This window comes from Podarcis tiliguerta (assembly GCF_965153285.1).
Source record: "Podarcis tiliguerta genome assembly, chromosome: 12".
In the NCBI taxonomy this organism is placed as follows: Eukaryota; Metazoa; Chordata; class Lepidosauria; order Squamata; family Lacertidae; genus Podarcis; species Podarcis tiliguerta.
In genome coordinates, this window is record NC_139545.1 from 6,030,687 (window position 1) to 6,046,526 (window position 15,840).

Below are 15,840 nucleotides of genomic sequence, written 5' to 3' on the forward strand. Positions count from 1 at the left end.
TTCCAGCATCGCAGGGGGTTGGACTAGATGACCCTCGTGGTCCCTTCCAACTCTACAATACTATGAATGTAACATGTTATCTGAAACTTAAACTGTGGCTAATCTTAACCATGTTCTGTTGAAACAAGCCAGCTTCATAAACCATAGTTTCAAGTTGGCAGGTTTTCACTAATCACAGTTAAAACTGGTTAGTTTGTTCAGGTCCAGACAACATCGCAGGTTGCTGCAAATCTAAAACAGAAAAGGAAACGTCCAAACTCCTTCTCACAGTTGCACAAAAGAGAAGTGGGAGGAGGTGCGGCCACACAAGCCGAAAGATCACTGCAGTCCATCCTTACCATGTTCAACTAGCATTATATCTGGTGCAATGTGTAGTATGAAGTGAAGGAGATCTATACTATGTGAATCACAGTAAACAGGGAATCCTATAACTAAAAGAAGAGTTGTGCTTGAAAAGATGTGTGCAAGCTCTACAAAACAGGTGAAAATACCTTTTCCAGTGCATCTCTGTCCACCAGCTCCTGCACAGCCAAAATCTTGATGCTGGAAGAGAAAAAACAGCAAAAGAAGTCCTTTTAAAACCAAGTAAAAGTAGCTCCTGGAAGTTTGAAAACCCTCATATGGCATGCTAGCCAGCCATTTACAACGGTGCAGTCCCACGCAGTCATTAAATCCCCATCTATCTTGCAAAAGAATGATCTGCAAGAGATTACGCTACTTCACTGGGCACAGCTGACTTTGACCGCTCTGATACAGCGTGCGCAAGCAGGTTCTTGGCTGAGAACCCAACTAGCATACCAGAATGCTGCATGCAAGAATCAACAGCGTGAGGTGGGAGTTGCTTTATTTACCGTATTTTTTGCTCTATAAGACTCACTTTTTCTCTCCTAAAAAGTAAGGGGAAATGTGTGTGCGTCTTATGGAGCAAATGCAGGCTGCGCAGCTATCCCAGAAGCCAGAACAGCAAGAGGGATTGCTGCTTTCACTGCGCAGCGATCCCTCTTGCTGTTCTGGCTTCTGAGATTCAGAATATTTTTTTCTTGTTTTCCTCCTCCAAAAACTAGGTGCGTCTTGTGGTCTGGTGCGTCTTATAGAGCGAAAAATACGGTACTTCTGAAAGGCAGCTCCTTGACTGCTATGTTTGTTTGAAGAGCTGCCTTGCTAGATCAGCCAGAGGAGCAAAGTGGTGAAGCGTTTCTTTGTCAACCTTGGCTAACCAGGTGCTTCTGGGAAGTTCAAAAGCAAGACGTGCAGAGGGCAAAAGAAGCCCTGTAATTTATCCTGAAAGTCAGGTATTAATAGGTCTACTGCTTTTGAACCTAGAAACTCCGTTTTGCTCTCACAGTTAATCAGAATATATTCACTCCCTACAAATTTGCCTGATCCGTGTCTTTTGGTTTTTTTTAATTAATTATTTTTAAAAAAAATTATTTAACATAATTGTTACAAAATATAAGCAAAACACTGGAAATACGTACACACATATACACTTCAGATAAGCACATATACATAAAAAAAGAACAAAAGAGAAAAAAAGAAGAAAAGAAAATAAACAGAAAAGAAGAAGAGGAAAAGTTGGAAGAATTTATTCCAAATTTATTCTACAAATATCTCAATGTGAAAATAATAATAAAATTTCATCAACTTCCATCGCTTACACTGCACTTCCTATACACATTTTAAGCAAGATTGTATCTGTTATTCCGTATTTTTCCCATGCAATCTCACACAAATATTCTAATCAATAAGTTTTCTAAATCTTTCATAAATCTATTCTAAAAGGTAAAGGTAAAGATACCCCTGCCCGTACGGGCCAGTCGTGTCTGACTCTAGGGTTGTGCGCCCATCTCACTTAAGAGGCCGGGGGCCAGCGCTGTCCGCAGACACTTCCGGGTCACGTGGCCAGCGTGACGAAGCTGCTCTGGCGAGCCAGAGCCGCACACGGAAACGCCGTTTACCTTCCCGCTATAAAGCGGTACCTATTTACTGTATCTACTTGCACTTAGGGGTGCTTTCGAACTGCTAGGTGGGCAGGAGCTGGGACCAAAAGACGAGAGCTCACCCCGCCGCGGGGATTCGAACTGCCGACCATGCGATCGGCAAGTCCTAGGCTCTGTGGTTTAACCCACAGCGCCACCCGCGTCCCAAATCTATTCTAAACACAACCAATACCTTACATTTAATCCTTGTCTACATAAAGAATCATTTAGACATTTCCATTGTTTCTGGGTTACATTTTTTGGTTTTTGTCTTATCAAATCAGTCAACTCTGCTAATTCCAAGCATTCGCAAAAGATCCTTGTCTTTGGAAGAGTCACTCCAGCTACTGTTAACCACCACTTCTAGGCGTAATGGTTCACAAAAGCACATCATATGGTCCACAAAATCATAGACATGGCGGTCAAGGGAGGAGGGCACTGCCACTGGAGTCCATAAATCTTCTCTTACATACCAGGAAACTTCTCCACCTGGCTTGGTATTGAGGGCCTGGACCTGGTGCTGGGCATAAGAGACAGATTGGGGATGCTGCTGAAGGCCATCTCTGGCACAGTGGTGGTGAACCCAGGGACAATTGGAGATGGGGCTTGGAGCTGGACCAGCTTTGCCCCAGATACCTCCCCAGGAGGGGAGCCCTCTTGGCTAACGGGAGGGCAGCAGAGGCGGCTCCTTGGTGGGTGACACTGGGCTTCGAGTATTCAGCATTGTGGGGCTGAATACTTTTGTGGCAGCCCTCTAGGCATGTCCCTGGGATCTGGGCCTCCTCCTCTCAGCCTGCCGGGGCCCTTCTCTGGGCTGAATTTTTCTTGGGATCCCATCTTCTCATTCCCCAGCCTACTGTGACCTTCCCTGTGGTCGTCCACTTCCAGCTTTCTGATAGCCTCTCACTTTCCTTCCTTCCCATGACATTTGCAACAGGACACCCTGGAGGAGAAGGTACTTAGTCTGAGGCTGCTTCTAGATCCATCATCGCAGACACAGCGGTGTCCTCAGCAGCTGGGGTACTTTTTACCAGCTTGGGCTGGTAAGACAGCTAGGCTATTCCTGGATCTTGATAGATTGACCACAGGTGTCCATGCACTGGTAGCCTCAACACTGGATTACTGCAATAGGCTCTTTATGTGGCTACTCTTGAGGTTAGTCCAGGTGCACTGGCAGAACAGCACCTAGGCTGCTTAAGGAGACAGACTGACACCAGCATACAACGCCTTGTTTGTGGGACCTGCATGGGCTCCCCATCTGCAGTTCAAGATTTTGGTGCCAGCATATGAGGTGCTACAGAATCGAGTTGCTTGAGAGACTGCCTTATGCCTTAAATACTCAGAAGGGCACAACAACCTGCAAGAGAGTTTCTCCTTTAAGTTCCTAAGCATACCAAAAGCTTGCGCCACAATAATCTGGAGAAGGGCTCCTCCCGTTTCGTGGAACAGCATCTCTGCTCAGATAAGACAGGTGCTCACAATCTGCACTTTCCAGAAACAGCTGAAGACATTATTATTATTATTATTATTATTATTATTATTATTCAATTAGCTTTTCCAGTGGGTGAAAAGATTTCTGCCATAGATGTTTCTTTTATATGATTTGTAAACCCAACTTTGGTTGTTTTTCTCCTGTTTTAGAAAACTACTTTTAGTTGTTTTTATGCTAGGTTTGCAAATCGCCCTAAGACTCACGTGAAAGGCGATTCCTGAATTTATAAAATACTATTAATGACAACAACAGCTGTTAATGCATCCATTTGTCATTACTCGAATAGGCTGCTCTGTATAATTAAACCCATCTACAAAGTTGCCTAATAAAAACCAGATTGATTCTGGCAATCTTTTCTTATAATGGGTGCACGCAGATAGAGCCACATGCCCCAAAATGCTGTAGAAAGAGAAGCAGAGGGACAGAAATGAGAGTTTGCCATTGACTTTAGCCCAACCCCTGTGCTGACTCATGAAAACACGAGGCTCGTAAAGAAGCGTAAGCACCAAGCGAGGATTTATAGCACTGCATAGGGAAGGAGAGATCGTTTATCTAAACGGCGCAAGGCAACCTGCCATCCATGGCTGGTGTAGAAAGCAGAACTGATTGGATATCCTCTGTGGTTTTTACAGGACATGCAGTGCAATTGATCTAAAAATAGGAGGCAGTTATTGCTGGCTGTCCAATAGATTACACTCCTCCAAGGGCTACAAAGGTTGACTTTAAAAAAATAATAATTCTGCAATTATATCGACAGCCTTAGAGAATAATCATCCACAGAACAGGCACAGTGTAGAGTCCAGAACTCAAATCCACAGTGAGTCTCCAACTGGCAACTTAAGGAGGATCAGAAATTCCACCTGTGTGCCACCAGTCAACTGGGGTGAAATGGTGAGAAATGCAGGGAGACCAGTTGCACCAACAAGGAAGCCTAATATTTATTCTAGTAAGCCACAGCAGATTTAGCCTGGAGAAGAGGAGGTTAAGGGGTGATATGATAGCCATGTTCAAATATATACCGTATTTTTCGCCCTATAGGACGCACTTTTTCCCCTCCAAAAATGAAGGGGAAATGTGTGTGCGTCCTATGGGGCGAATGCAGGCTTCGCGGACCTCTCTGCAAGCAGCGGGAGCGCTCCCGCTGCTGGCGGAGAGTTGGCTGCATGCTGAAGCCTGCGAGCGCTGAGCTCAGCGTGTCCAGGCTTCGCGGACCTCTCCGTAAGCAGCGGGAGCGCTCCCGCTGCTGGCGGAGAGTTGCCTGCATGCGGAAGCCTGCGTGCGCTGAGCTCAGCGCGTCCAGGCTTCGCGGACCTCTCCGCTAGCAGCGGGAGCGCTCCCGCTGCTGGCGGAGAGTTGCCTGCATGCTGAAGCCTGCGCGCGCTGAGCTCAGTGCGTCCAGGCTTCGTGGACCTCTCAGCAAGCAGCGGGAGCCAGCACTGGGCTCCCACGGCTTGCAGAGAGCTGCCTGTTTGGGGGCTGGGGTCGGGGGAAGCTCGGGCTTCCCCAACCCCGCGCCTGGGGGGGAAATAATTTTTTTCCTTTATTTCCCCCCCCAAAAAACTAGGTGCGCCTTATGGGACGGTGCGTCCTATAGGGCGAAAAATACGGTAAAAGGATGTTACATAGAGGAGGGAGAAAGGTTGTTTTCTGCTGCTCCAGAGAAGCGGACACGGAGCAATGGATCCAAACTACAAGAAAGAAGATTCCACCTAAAGATTAGGAAGAACTTCCTGACAGTAAGAACTGTTCGACAGTGGAATTTGCTGCCAAGGAGTGTGGTGGAGTCTCCTTCTTTGGAGGTCTTTAAGCAGAGGCTTGACAACCATATGTCAGGAGTGCTCTGATGGTGTTTCCTGCTTGGCAGGGGGTTGGACTCGATGGCCCTTGTAGTCTCTTCCAACTCTATGATTCTATGATTCTAAGATCAGGTGGGTAACCTTTTGGCCCCTTTAAAGGCTTCTGGGTCAGGATTCCTTCGCGCTGCTCACTAATCAGAGCAACTAGCTCTCACTGCTGCCTCAGATTGCCTTGGCCTCACCTCCTAAACTCAACCGTAAGCCCAGTCTGCCAAGTTGCAGAAAGACAAGTTCATTCACACTTGGCCAGCTGGCTTCAACCCACCAAGGAACAGGGTGTACCTGGAATGTACCAGAGAATCCACAGAGACCCAAAGTCATTCTCGGCACAATATACTTGTTTGTTTCATCCTGGTCAGACGGACAGTTCCAAAATTTTGACACAATGAGAACCCCTAAATTAAGGAAATCAAAGCAGCCTCTCTCTGGGTACAAAATGAAGATACTTGTGTCCTGACCTGGTACAAATGCGTTCAAGGGGAAGGAGTCAATAAGAGCCAAGGGAGAGAAGAATCCCCATTGAAGTGGGAAGAACAGTGTTTTTCCCAATGTGTGAAGGCAAGCAGCCTTCACACACCTGGCAGGTGCAAACATTATCTCCCAGTCTGCAAATACTTCATATCATCAGTTGTCACATGGTCTTCATCCACTATCAACCAGCTAATGGGAGAGGCAGGCATAGCCACCTGCCAAAGTTGTACCGACTGCAGAAGAGATCCTTAAACTCATTCATAAAAAGGAGGTGTAGACTTAAAAGCAACAACTGCAATCGGCTAACACAAGCCTATTGTCTTCCGTAGCTTTCAGGGACCAGGCTTGTAAGGTTTCGTAGCCCCGTATCTGGTGGTACCAATGGCACACCATCATCCAGAACAGAAGCTCTTCTTACAAGAAGCCACTGTCTCTGCCCATCAACGAAAGAGCAGCTATTCATAGCTGAAAACGCTGCATGGGTGATGGATGAGAAAGAGATAAATCATGTCACTGAGCTTTGCATCAACGGGTAAGGGAAGAATCGAAATAAAGCCATCAGTTGGAAATATATTTTGAATATGGTGGGAAGTTTAGCAAAGGCGCCTAAGAAATTCACAGTAGTTAACACAGTAACTGACTCATTTGACACTGGGAAAACAAACAAAGCCTTTCTGACAAAGATAATATATTGTCTGTGTCATGTTTCAACATGGCAACATAAAATTACTCACACATTTTTCACAATGCTAGGAAGGTTCTTAAGCCTGATAATGTATGAAGTGGGATTTGGTGTGTTTTTTTCATCCATCCCTAAGTAACTTGTTCAACTGGTGATTGAGCCTGAGGTTATATGATGTCACATCAAACAATTCTTATCCCACACTTTCAAGGGCATTTCCTCATCACTTTCCTTCCTGCAAAAAGCGGGGCTTGGAAGCAGGTTTGTCGTGCAACAGCAGCAAATCCACTTAGAATCACCGACTCTTTAATTGAACAACATGACTTTCCCTGGATGCAATTAAGCCTCTCAAAAAGTAGCAACGGTCTAGAAGCAGTTACACTCCCTGCCACACAGTTCCCATCATTTTTATTCTTCTTGGATCTTTGTTTCCATGGAAATGCAGGTTTAAAAAACCTACCGTCTCCTACACACACCCGGTAATGCAGATTGCATCAGTTAAAGAACTGAAAGTATGACTTTTTAATCCAGTACTAATAAATTTCTTCATAGCAAAAACAGGCAAAGGAGTTAACTAAGACTCAAGCAGTTAATATAATAAACAGAAAAAGAAAGTTGTTGGAGTTTTTTTTGGGGGGGGTGGGGGACGGGACACTGAAGTTCTTTTTGTAAGGCTGTCTGCAGCAGATGAATATTATACCCAGTATAGCTGAAGGAGCGTCTCCACCCCCATCGTTCTGCCCGGACACTGAGGTCCAGCGCCGAGGGCCTTCTAACGGTTCCCTCATTGCGAGAAGCAAAGCTACAGGGAACCAGGCAGAGGGCCTTCTTGGTAGTGGCGCCCCCCCCTGGAACGCCCTCCCATCAGATGTCAAAGCAATAAATAACTACCTGACATTCAGAAGACATATTAAGGCAGCCCTGTTCAGGGAAGTTTTTAATCTGTGATATTTTACTGTATTTTTTGTTTCTATGGAAGCCGCCCAGAGTGGCTGGGGAAACCCAGCCAGATGGGCGGGGTACAAATAATAAATTATTATTATTATTATTACCACTCCTTGAGTTCTTCCAACACATTTTGCCTAAGGCTGGTAGTGATGTGCTTCTCTGTCAGCTAACTTGAGGGATTTCTCCCATATTATACAGGCGCTGCCCATTTCGCACAGGGGCTCCATTCCCGCCTCCAGCGTGTGTCAGCAGAACATGGATAAGCATGACCCCCCCCATTACGTTGCCCCACGCCCTCGTTTTGCCTTTTTCCAGGTCCAAAAGGACGCACGTGTCGGCTTTGCATGCCATTTGGACACACCTAAAATGGTTGCCATTTGTACTTAAACAATACCAGAAAGCCCCCAAGAATCTCTTCCTTCTGGAATGACAGCAGTGCCTTATTTAACTTTGCCACAAGGAAAGCAGCACATAAAACCCCAACTATTCTGATGTTCATACTGTTATAGTTTTTTGGCGGGCGGGGGGGGGGGGGCTCAAACCCTAGAAATTAATAAGTGGTAGGGTTTTGATTATTGGCGCACTGAATGGAAGGTTGGAGGCCAAGTGGAAAAGTATAGGCCAAACTTCCTTCCAAGCGCCTCACCTGTGATAGAGGCATGAACATGACAAAAGGTGTTGATGGCCCATCTAAGAGGAGTCTTGGGCCTGGGCAGACAGAGGGTGCCATGATGATGGGGTGTGTGTTTGAGGGGACAGGAAAAGAAAGTCTTTACAGAAAGGCATGCTGGGAAGAAGAGGGAGAGGACAAAGGGAGAGATCCATCTTGGGCAGGTTGGCTGAAGGCTGGCTGGGAAAGATGCTTTTGACTCCAGTGCTGCACTGCCATGCGGAAGAAGCCCCTCTTGAGGTGACCATGCTGTAAGATCTGGACTCTCTGCATCTAAACTCAGGTGTAAATAAGTGAATAAAGCACATTTCTTGAAGCTACGACCGTCTCCGCCGCACCTTCAATTCTCCAAAGGAGCACAGCCCCTGCTGAGTGCCCGGAACCCGCTGGAATCTTGCTACAGCTCGGCAAAGAGTGGGGGTGGCACCCAACTTTGGTAACTATACCTAACTACCGGCTACCCTAACTCGAACCCTCTTGAAGGATACAGAAAACAGAAGCGACTCCTTCCTCCTCTTCTTCCAAGAAGCTAAACCAAAGATCATCAACCATTCTTGGCCCATGGGAACATTTTGTTTTTCTGATTTTTGAGCAAGTGCCATGGGTGCCATCCCCTTGCCCCATCAGCATGCCACACACACACACACACACACTGAATGAATGTGCACACAAACTTCATTTTACCAAAGGTAAAATGTTGTCATTTAGTCATGTCCGACTCTTCGTGACCCCATGGACCAGAGCACGCCAGGCACTTCTGTCTTCCACTGCCTCCCGCAGTTTGGTCAAACTCATGCTGGTAGCTTCAAGAACATTGTCCAACCATCTCGTCCTCTGTCGTCCCCTTCTCCTTGTGCCCTCCATCTTTCCCAGCAGCAGGGTCTTTTCCAGGGAGTCTTCTCTTCTCATGAGGTGGGCAAAGTATTGGAGCCTCAGCTTCAGGATCTGTCCTTCCAGTGAGCACTCGGGGCTGATTTCCTTCAGAATGGATGCGTTTGATCTTCTTGCAGTCCATGGGACTCTCAAGAGTCTCCTCCAGCACCATAATTCAAAAGCATCAATTCTTCGGCGATCAGCCTTCTTTACGGTCCAGCTCTCACTTCCAAAGGTAAAATAAGAATGAGCAAACACATCAAAATTAATATGAACCTTGAAAAGCACCTTGAGGTGAAAGAGGCAGTGGGAAAGCATCCCTCTTCCAACTTATGTACTTTTAAAGGGAGAAAACGGTAGCCACCCGAGGCTCCTCATGACCAAGGGGCAGTGATGGAAGAGGTGCGCCAGAGGCTTCATGGGTGCCAGGAGAAGAGCTCACGGGTACCCTTGCGCCCACAGGCACCATTCCAGCAGCCCCTGTGCAATAAACACTAGCTGCAGGCATTACTTTTTTTGGGTACGCCAAACTGTACAGGATAGGAGAAAGTCCGCAGCAGCTTCAGTAAGCCTTAGTGCAGATAAGCAGACTTGCCACTGAGTGCAACTAGACAGATGGCCGACTTGGGAGATGGCCGTTACGCCTCCTGGAAACCAAAGGCAATGCCTCCACCACAACCTCAACATGCAGAGAACCACAGTGCCCAGGGCAAGAAATGCCGTGCTCTTAAGAAGAAGCACCCAAGGAATACAAAAGAAAAAGAGGGATCATAAAAGCTAATTAGGAGTGCCAGAAGAGCACAATAAACTAATTTCCTGCATGTGCTGCTTGTTACGGGAGTTACACCTTTTAAATCAGGGGTCAGCAACCTTTTTCAGCCGTGGGCCGGTCCACTCTCCCTCAGACCTTGTTGGGGGCCGGACTATATTCTGGGGGCGGGGGAAAATGAACAAATTCCTATGCCCCACAAATAATCCAGAGATGCATTTTAAAATAAAAGGACACATTCCACTCAAGTAAAAACACGCTGATTCCTGAACCATCCGTGGGCTGGGTCGAGAAGGTGATAGGGCCACATCCAGCCCCTGGGCCTTACGTTGCCTAAAGGTAAAGGGACCCCTGACCATTAGGTCCAGTCGTGGCCGACTCTGGGGTTGCGGCGCTCACTCGCTTTATTGGCCGAGGGAGCCAGCGTACAGCTTCCGGGTCATGTGGCCAGCATGACTAAGCCGCTTCTGGCGAACCAGAGCAGCGCACAGAAATGCCGTTTACCTTCCCGCTGGAGCGGTACCTATTTATCTACTTGACGTTTGATGTGCTTGCGAACTGCTAGGTTGGCAGGAGCAGGGACTGAGCAACAGGAGCTCACCCTGTTGCGGGGATTCGAACCGCCGACCTTCTGAGCGGCAAGTCCTAGGCTCTGTGGTTTAACCCACAGCGCTACCCGTGTCCCGTATTTAGGTTGCCTACCCCTGTTCTAAATCTGATTTCCAGCATGCAGTCTGATGAAAAGAACTGGCATTTAAAAACACATGATATTGTTAAAGTCCTTTTGAAACGACGCATATACAGTAATCACCAGTGGCGTAGCGTGGGTTGTCAGCACCCGGGGCAAGGCAAGTAATTTGCGCCCCCTAACCCGGGGCAAGGCAAGTAATTTGCTCCCCCCCGCTGCACTGTCCCTCCCCCAGATAGTCCCTCGCTCTCTCTCCGCTCCGCACCGCACCGCACGCCTGGCACCCTCCCCTCCACAGTGGGCGGTGACCCGGCGGCTCGGATCGGATTTGCACAGCCAGCACTGCAGTGAGAGAGAGTGAGTGAGCCAGGTAGGGGCAGAGAGCTGCGAGTGTGAGCGCGCCCCCCCAGATGTTGCGCCCAGTGCGGCCGGCCCCCCCTGCACCCCCCACGCTACGCCACTGGTAATCACTTCCAGTTTTCCCCGAGTTCAATGTAGCTGACTCCCCACCTTCTGAGTGAGCTTGGGTTTCTATCCGTGAGACCGGAGAAGATACAATGCTGGCAAGTAAAACAGGGAAGAGCCTTGGGAAGACATGTTTTGATCTCTTCAGTCTTCTGCTCAGTGGCATGAGTTCCCCTTCCCCTCCACATATGGCCTCAACTATGGCTTAGTAGATGTGCAGGCAGGCATTCCTAAGCCTGCCTCCTGATTTGCAAACCATAGTTTCCAGGCAGACGGCATCACACTGGAAGTGGGGCTTGATCTGTCAATAGAGCATCCTTTCATAAAACCAAAATTCTAAATTCCTTTCTAATCTAACCCGTATTTGTTTGCTATTACGTGAACCGGAGGGGGGGGGATTAATCCCATCTTACTGTGCTCTAAAATAGTCTACTTGCAATTATGAAATAACCACTGTATCATTTTTTAAAAGCAGGGTTTGTCCGTTTTTGCCAGACAGATTGTGTGTCTTCTTACAGAGGCATTTACATTGGGTTTGGATGTGTCATTTAACTGATTAAAATAAAATAAAAATCCTCTCTACTAGAAGAGGTAAGGCCAGCATTCAAAACAAAGATCTGAAGGCCATAAAAACAATAGTTGGCTTACAACCTCCAGAAGACTGAGCATGATTATTTTGCAAATAAATAAGCTTTTCTGTTTGGCTCCTTCGCTTTGTTCTTCTGAATTTCCCTTGCGGGTTACACTTTGATGCTTCTGAAATATCTTTTCCTCCCTCTGATTCTCCCTCACTGCCCCAATGGAAGGACTGGAGAGCCCTTTATTAAATTGTGTGATTTATTATTTTTAGAGGATGTGCAAATTTTGAAACATGGCCAGTGACGTCTCATCGTTCCTTGATATAAAACAAAGCTAAAAATAAAATTAAAGGGCTGTATGAGGAACTCAGGAATAGCAGGGATTGTTTCTCTTAGGAATTTACCATTTGAGGAGCTTAGTTTTGTGTGCTTGCCAACCGGCTTTAAACCCTGGAAGCAATCAAATGTAATTTAAGGTTGTCTAATTCCCTGCTTTTACAGAGCGCCTCAGCTAAATCCTAAATCCTAGGGAGTCTTTCAGTGAGAAAACTTTCATCTTCTGTTAATTCTCAACAGTTTTACTCTCCTTAGGCTATATTTTTGACCCAGTTGCACATTACAGACTTTCAACAATATTTTCTTTTCTGTGACATGAGTGCTGGGGACCATGCCTTGAAAGGGACAGGGCATGAAACTGCTCTCATCTCATGCAATGTCAAGTGTGACATTTTCCCCTGCGCATACACACTGTGGAGCCGCTATCAGCCAGTGTTTCCACACATATTTTCATGTGGATAACAAAACAATATGAAAATCAACTACAGCTTTATTGATTACTAGCAGTTTCATACCTAGCACTGGCTGGGAATGCTAAGAAACAAACAAACAAAAAATCAGTGTAGTTTTGAAAGGCTCAGTCTACAATATAGGTAGGCAAACTAAGGCCCAGGGGCCGGATCCGGCCCAATCGCCTTCTAAGTCTGGCCCGCAGATGGTCTGGGAATCAGCATGTTTTTACATGAGTAGAATGTGTCCTCTTATTTAAAAAGCATCTCTGGGTTATTTGTGGGGCATAGGAATTCATTCATTCTCCCCCCAAAAAATATAGTTCGGCCCCCCCACAAGGTCTGAGGGACAGTGGATCGGCCCCCTGCTGAAAAAGTTTGCTGACCCCTGGTCTACAACCTTGATTCAAAATGGCACCCAACTGTATCCAGACAAAGGACTCAGCTTATGAACATGTGACACCAGATGGCGCTGCAGAGCAGTGATCCATCACCAATGGGATTTTGCATTGAGAGTTTTTATAGTGTTTTCCCCTATAGCGTTTTTTTTTTATCAGTATAGATCCAGCCAAGGACCCAAACCTGTTCCCTGATCTCAGGAACCACCGGACAAAATTTGGTTACACTATCTGGAGAGGTGTCCAAATGCAGAGAGAACACCCAGACAACTTCACAAAATATATGTTTGTAACAGCTTTTCAGTGTATTATGTATTTAACTCTATCACCTATCCATTTCTCCGTTGTAATTTGTAATTGCAGGCACTTTCAAAGCAGCGATTTGCAATGGCACACGCCTTTTTCTTTTTAATGAGACCATGAACTCTTTTAGCTAGAACTTTCCAATTTTGCAAACGTCTCCCGAGTTTCATGTGGGAAGCTGCATGACTGTTAAAACCAGCAATAGAGAAAATGAACCTTGTGGCCTATACTTAGTGGCCCATTCTAATTTTTAAAAACCACAAAATAAGCAATAGGATTTCTCTATTAGGATGCAGATGTACCCCTCCCCACAAGGAGAAGCTAGAAGGTGCCATATGAAACTTCAAGCTGCAGGTCGTTAGCAGCCAAAGCCCCACACAGACATTGCTCTGTGTACTACAGGCCAATATTGCCACGGCTTTAAATATCAAATGTCAAGTGCTTCTGATTCAAACATCAAGGACTGTCTCTCCGCTTTCTCTGTAATTCTAATCCACAGTAACATATAATTTTCTCCCAGGTCTGCAAGGAGGAAAATAGGTTGAATCGACATGGCCTTAGCCAAATGATGCCCCTTTTCTTTGTGGAGTTACACAAAGCAGGTCCTGCCAATTTTAATGTACAGCACAGTGGCTCCAACTTAGGTTGCAACAAGAGGGAAAGAACAGCAATCGGCAGAGTTCTCCCATGCAAAGAAAACTCTGAAGAATAGGGAGTTTCTCTCTGAGGTACACCATGGATAACCACTTTCAGAATAAATACATCTTTTGTTATATAGCTACGCTTGAAAGCCAGAGGCTCTGCAAAAATAGTTTGGGAACAACCACTAGCAATTGGGAATGTTCAAAATGGCTTCTACACAAATGCTACCTGATAAAATTGAAATTTGACGCCAGGGCACTTGGGATGTATGTATCTATAAAAAGGTAAAGGGACCCCTGACCATTAGGTCCAGTTGTGGCCGACTCTGGGGTTGTGGCGCTCATCTCACTTTATTGGCCAAGGGAGGCGGCGTACAGCTTCCGGGTCATGTGGCCAGCATGACTAAGCCGCTTCTGGTGAACCAGAGCAGCGCACGGAAATGCCATTTACCTTCCCGCCGGAGCGGTACCTATTTATCTACTTGCACTTTGACGTGCTTTTGAACTGCTAGGTTGGCAGGATCAGGGACTGAGCAACGGGAGCTCACCCTGTCACGGGGATTCGAACCGCTGACCTTCTGATCAGCAAGTCCTAGGTTCAGTGATTTAACCCACAGCGCCACCCGCGTCCCCCTATGTATCTTACTGTAGACCTAAAACGGTACCTTCCTTCCTTCCTTCCTTCCTTCCTTCCTTCCTTTCTTTCTTTCCAGAGAATACTGGAAACAGTAGTTCAGTGAAATTGGATTGTGGTATAGGGATCTTCCTTTGCACAGAAATTCCGTAGCATTGCCAATAAACTACAAATCCCACAATTCTTCGGAGGGAGCTCTGAAAGCTGATCTGATATAAAACCAATATAAGTTTGCAGTGTAAACTTTTCTAGGGAAAGTCCGTCCACTGACCTATGCTCTCCACGTTGTCTTTCATGATTCATTCACCTCGCCCTTCGTTCAACTGCTGCATTTATCTCTGTAATAAATAGATCGAGTCCCCTGTGGTGAGAGTCTCTCAACTGCCCAATCTGATAAACTATCAAAGTGGGAAAGGAACGACACACGCATATTGATGCTGGAGTATCACTGCACGAACATAGCAATGATACTGTAAAAGTTATAAAGCGAACTTTATTCAGCAAGGGCGAAAGCGTTTCAAGCCAAAGTGCCAGGCCTTTGCTTCCACAGCTCAGCAAGATTCAGTTTTGTGCAGACAGGCGGAGGACACCCCCCCTCAACCCTGAGCAACACCCGCGTGGAATAATGCCTCAAGACAATGTGTTATAGGATTAAAATTTGGCCACAACTTTATTAAAAATTTCAGATGTAGGGAGACCTTGGCTTAGGCATTGGGCGTTTATCCCTCCCAGTCCCTGGCCGGGGATCTGGGGAACATAAGGATATGTGGGGATTGGGCTGGCTCTGGAGAACGTCTGCTCAAGCAGAGAGAGCCCGCCCGCCATTTTGCTACCGTCGCAAGGGAGAGCAATGACAACGTAATGGCGTATGGCCAATGCCTCCCCTCAAAACACCCCTTTAGTGGGGAACTCTGGGATCGCTGCCGCAGGTGGGGGCATGGGTCACCGCTTCACGCCGCCCCCCCCCCCATTTAGGGAATAGAGACTAAAAGATTCCGCCCAAGGCCTGAAACCGCCAAAGTTGTGACGTTTTGCTACGGGGAAGGCAAAACCTGCCAATGCAGGGAAATTCCTTTCCGGCCCTTCAACAGTGACCATAACGTAGCAGCACCCGCATACCTGTGGAGAAAAGGTTAACCTGCAAAAGAAGGCTTAGCTAAGGGAGGGCAGGGAAGCCAGCCTAGCAACCCAAAGCAATCACTTTTGGACCGGCATGGTCTGAGAGGCCCAGGGAGTTTCCCATGACAGGTTTAGCACAAGACGTCTAACCACCAGTTTCTGGAGTGTATTCCTCTTTTATATATGCCTATCAGCAAAACATGAAATATTCTCCTGGATTTTATGTTGCAGAGAGGGAAAGCATACTCAAATCTCTTCCCGCACCCCAAGAAACATACCCTCTCTGTACATAGGGAAATAGGGACGCGGGTGGCGCTGTGGGTTAAACCACAGAGCCTAGGGCTTGCCGATCAGAACGTAAGGGGTTCGAATCTCTGCGACGGGGTGAGCTCCCGTTGCTCAGTCCCAGCTCCTGCCAACCTAGCAGTTCAAAAGCACGTCAAAGTGCAAGTAGATAAATAGGTACCGCTCTGGCGGGAAGGTAAACGG

The 15,840-nt window shown here is 46.8% G+C and overlaps 2 protein-coding genes across 2 annotated transcripts in view; both read right to left on the reverse strand.

The window, feature by feature from the left end:
* Positions 1-15,840, reverse strand: part of ANLN (anillin, actin binding protein) — a 495,425-nt gene that overhangs the window by 96,354 nt on the left and 383,231 nt on the right. The gene's annotated exons all lie outside the window — the stretch shown is intronic.
* The window catches only part of EEPD1 (endonuclease/exonuclease/phosphatase family domain containing 1), a 67,986-nt gene that overhangs the window by 20,985 nt on the left and 31,161 nt on the right, over positions 1-15,840 (reverse strand). The window contains exon 2 of the mRNA XM_083407083.1: positions 492-543. Within this exon, the coding sequence (XP_083263209.1) occupies positions 492-543 (52 nt within the window). The remainder of the gene's footprint in view (positions 1-491; positions 544-15,840) is intronic.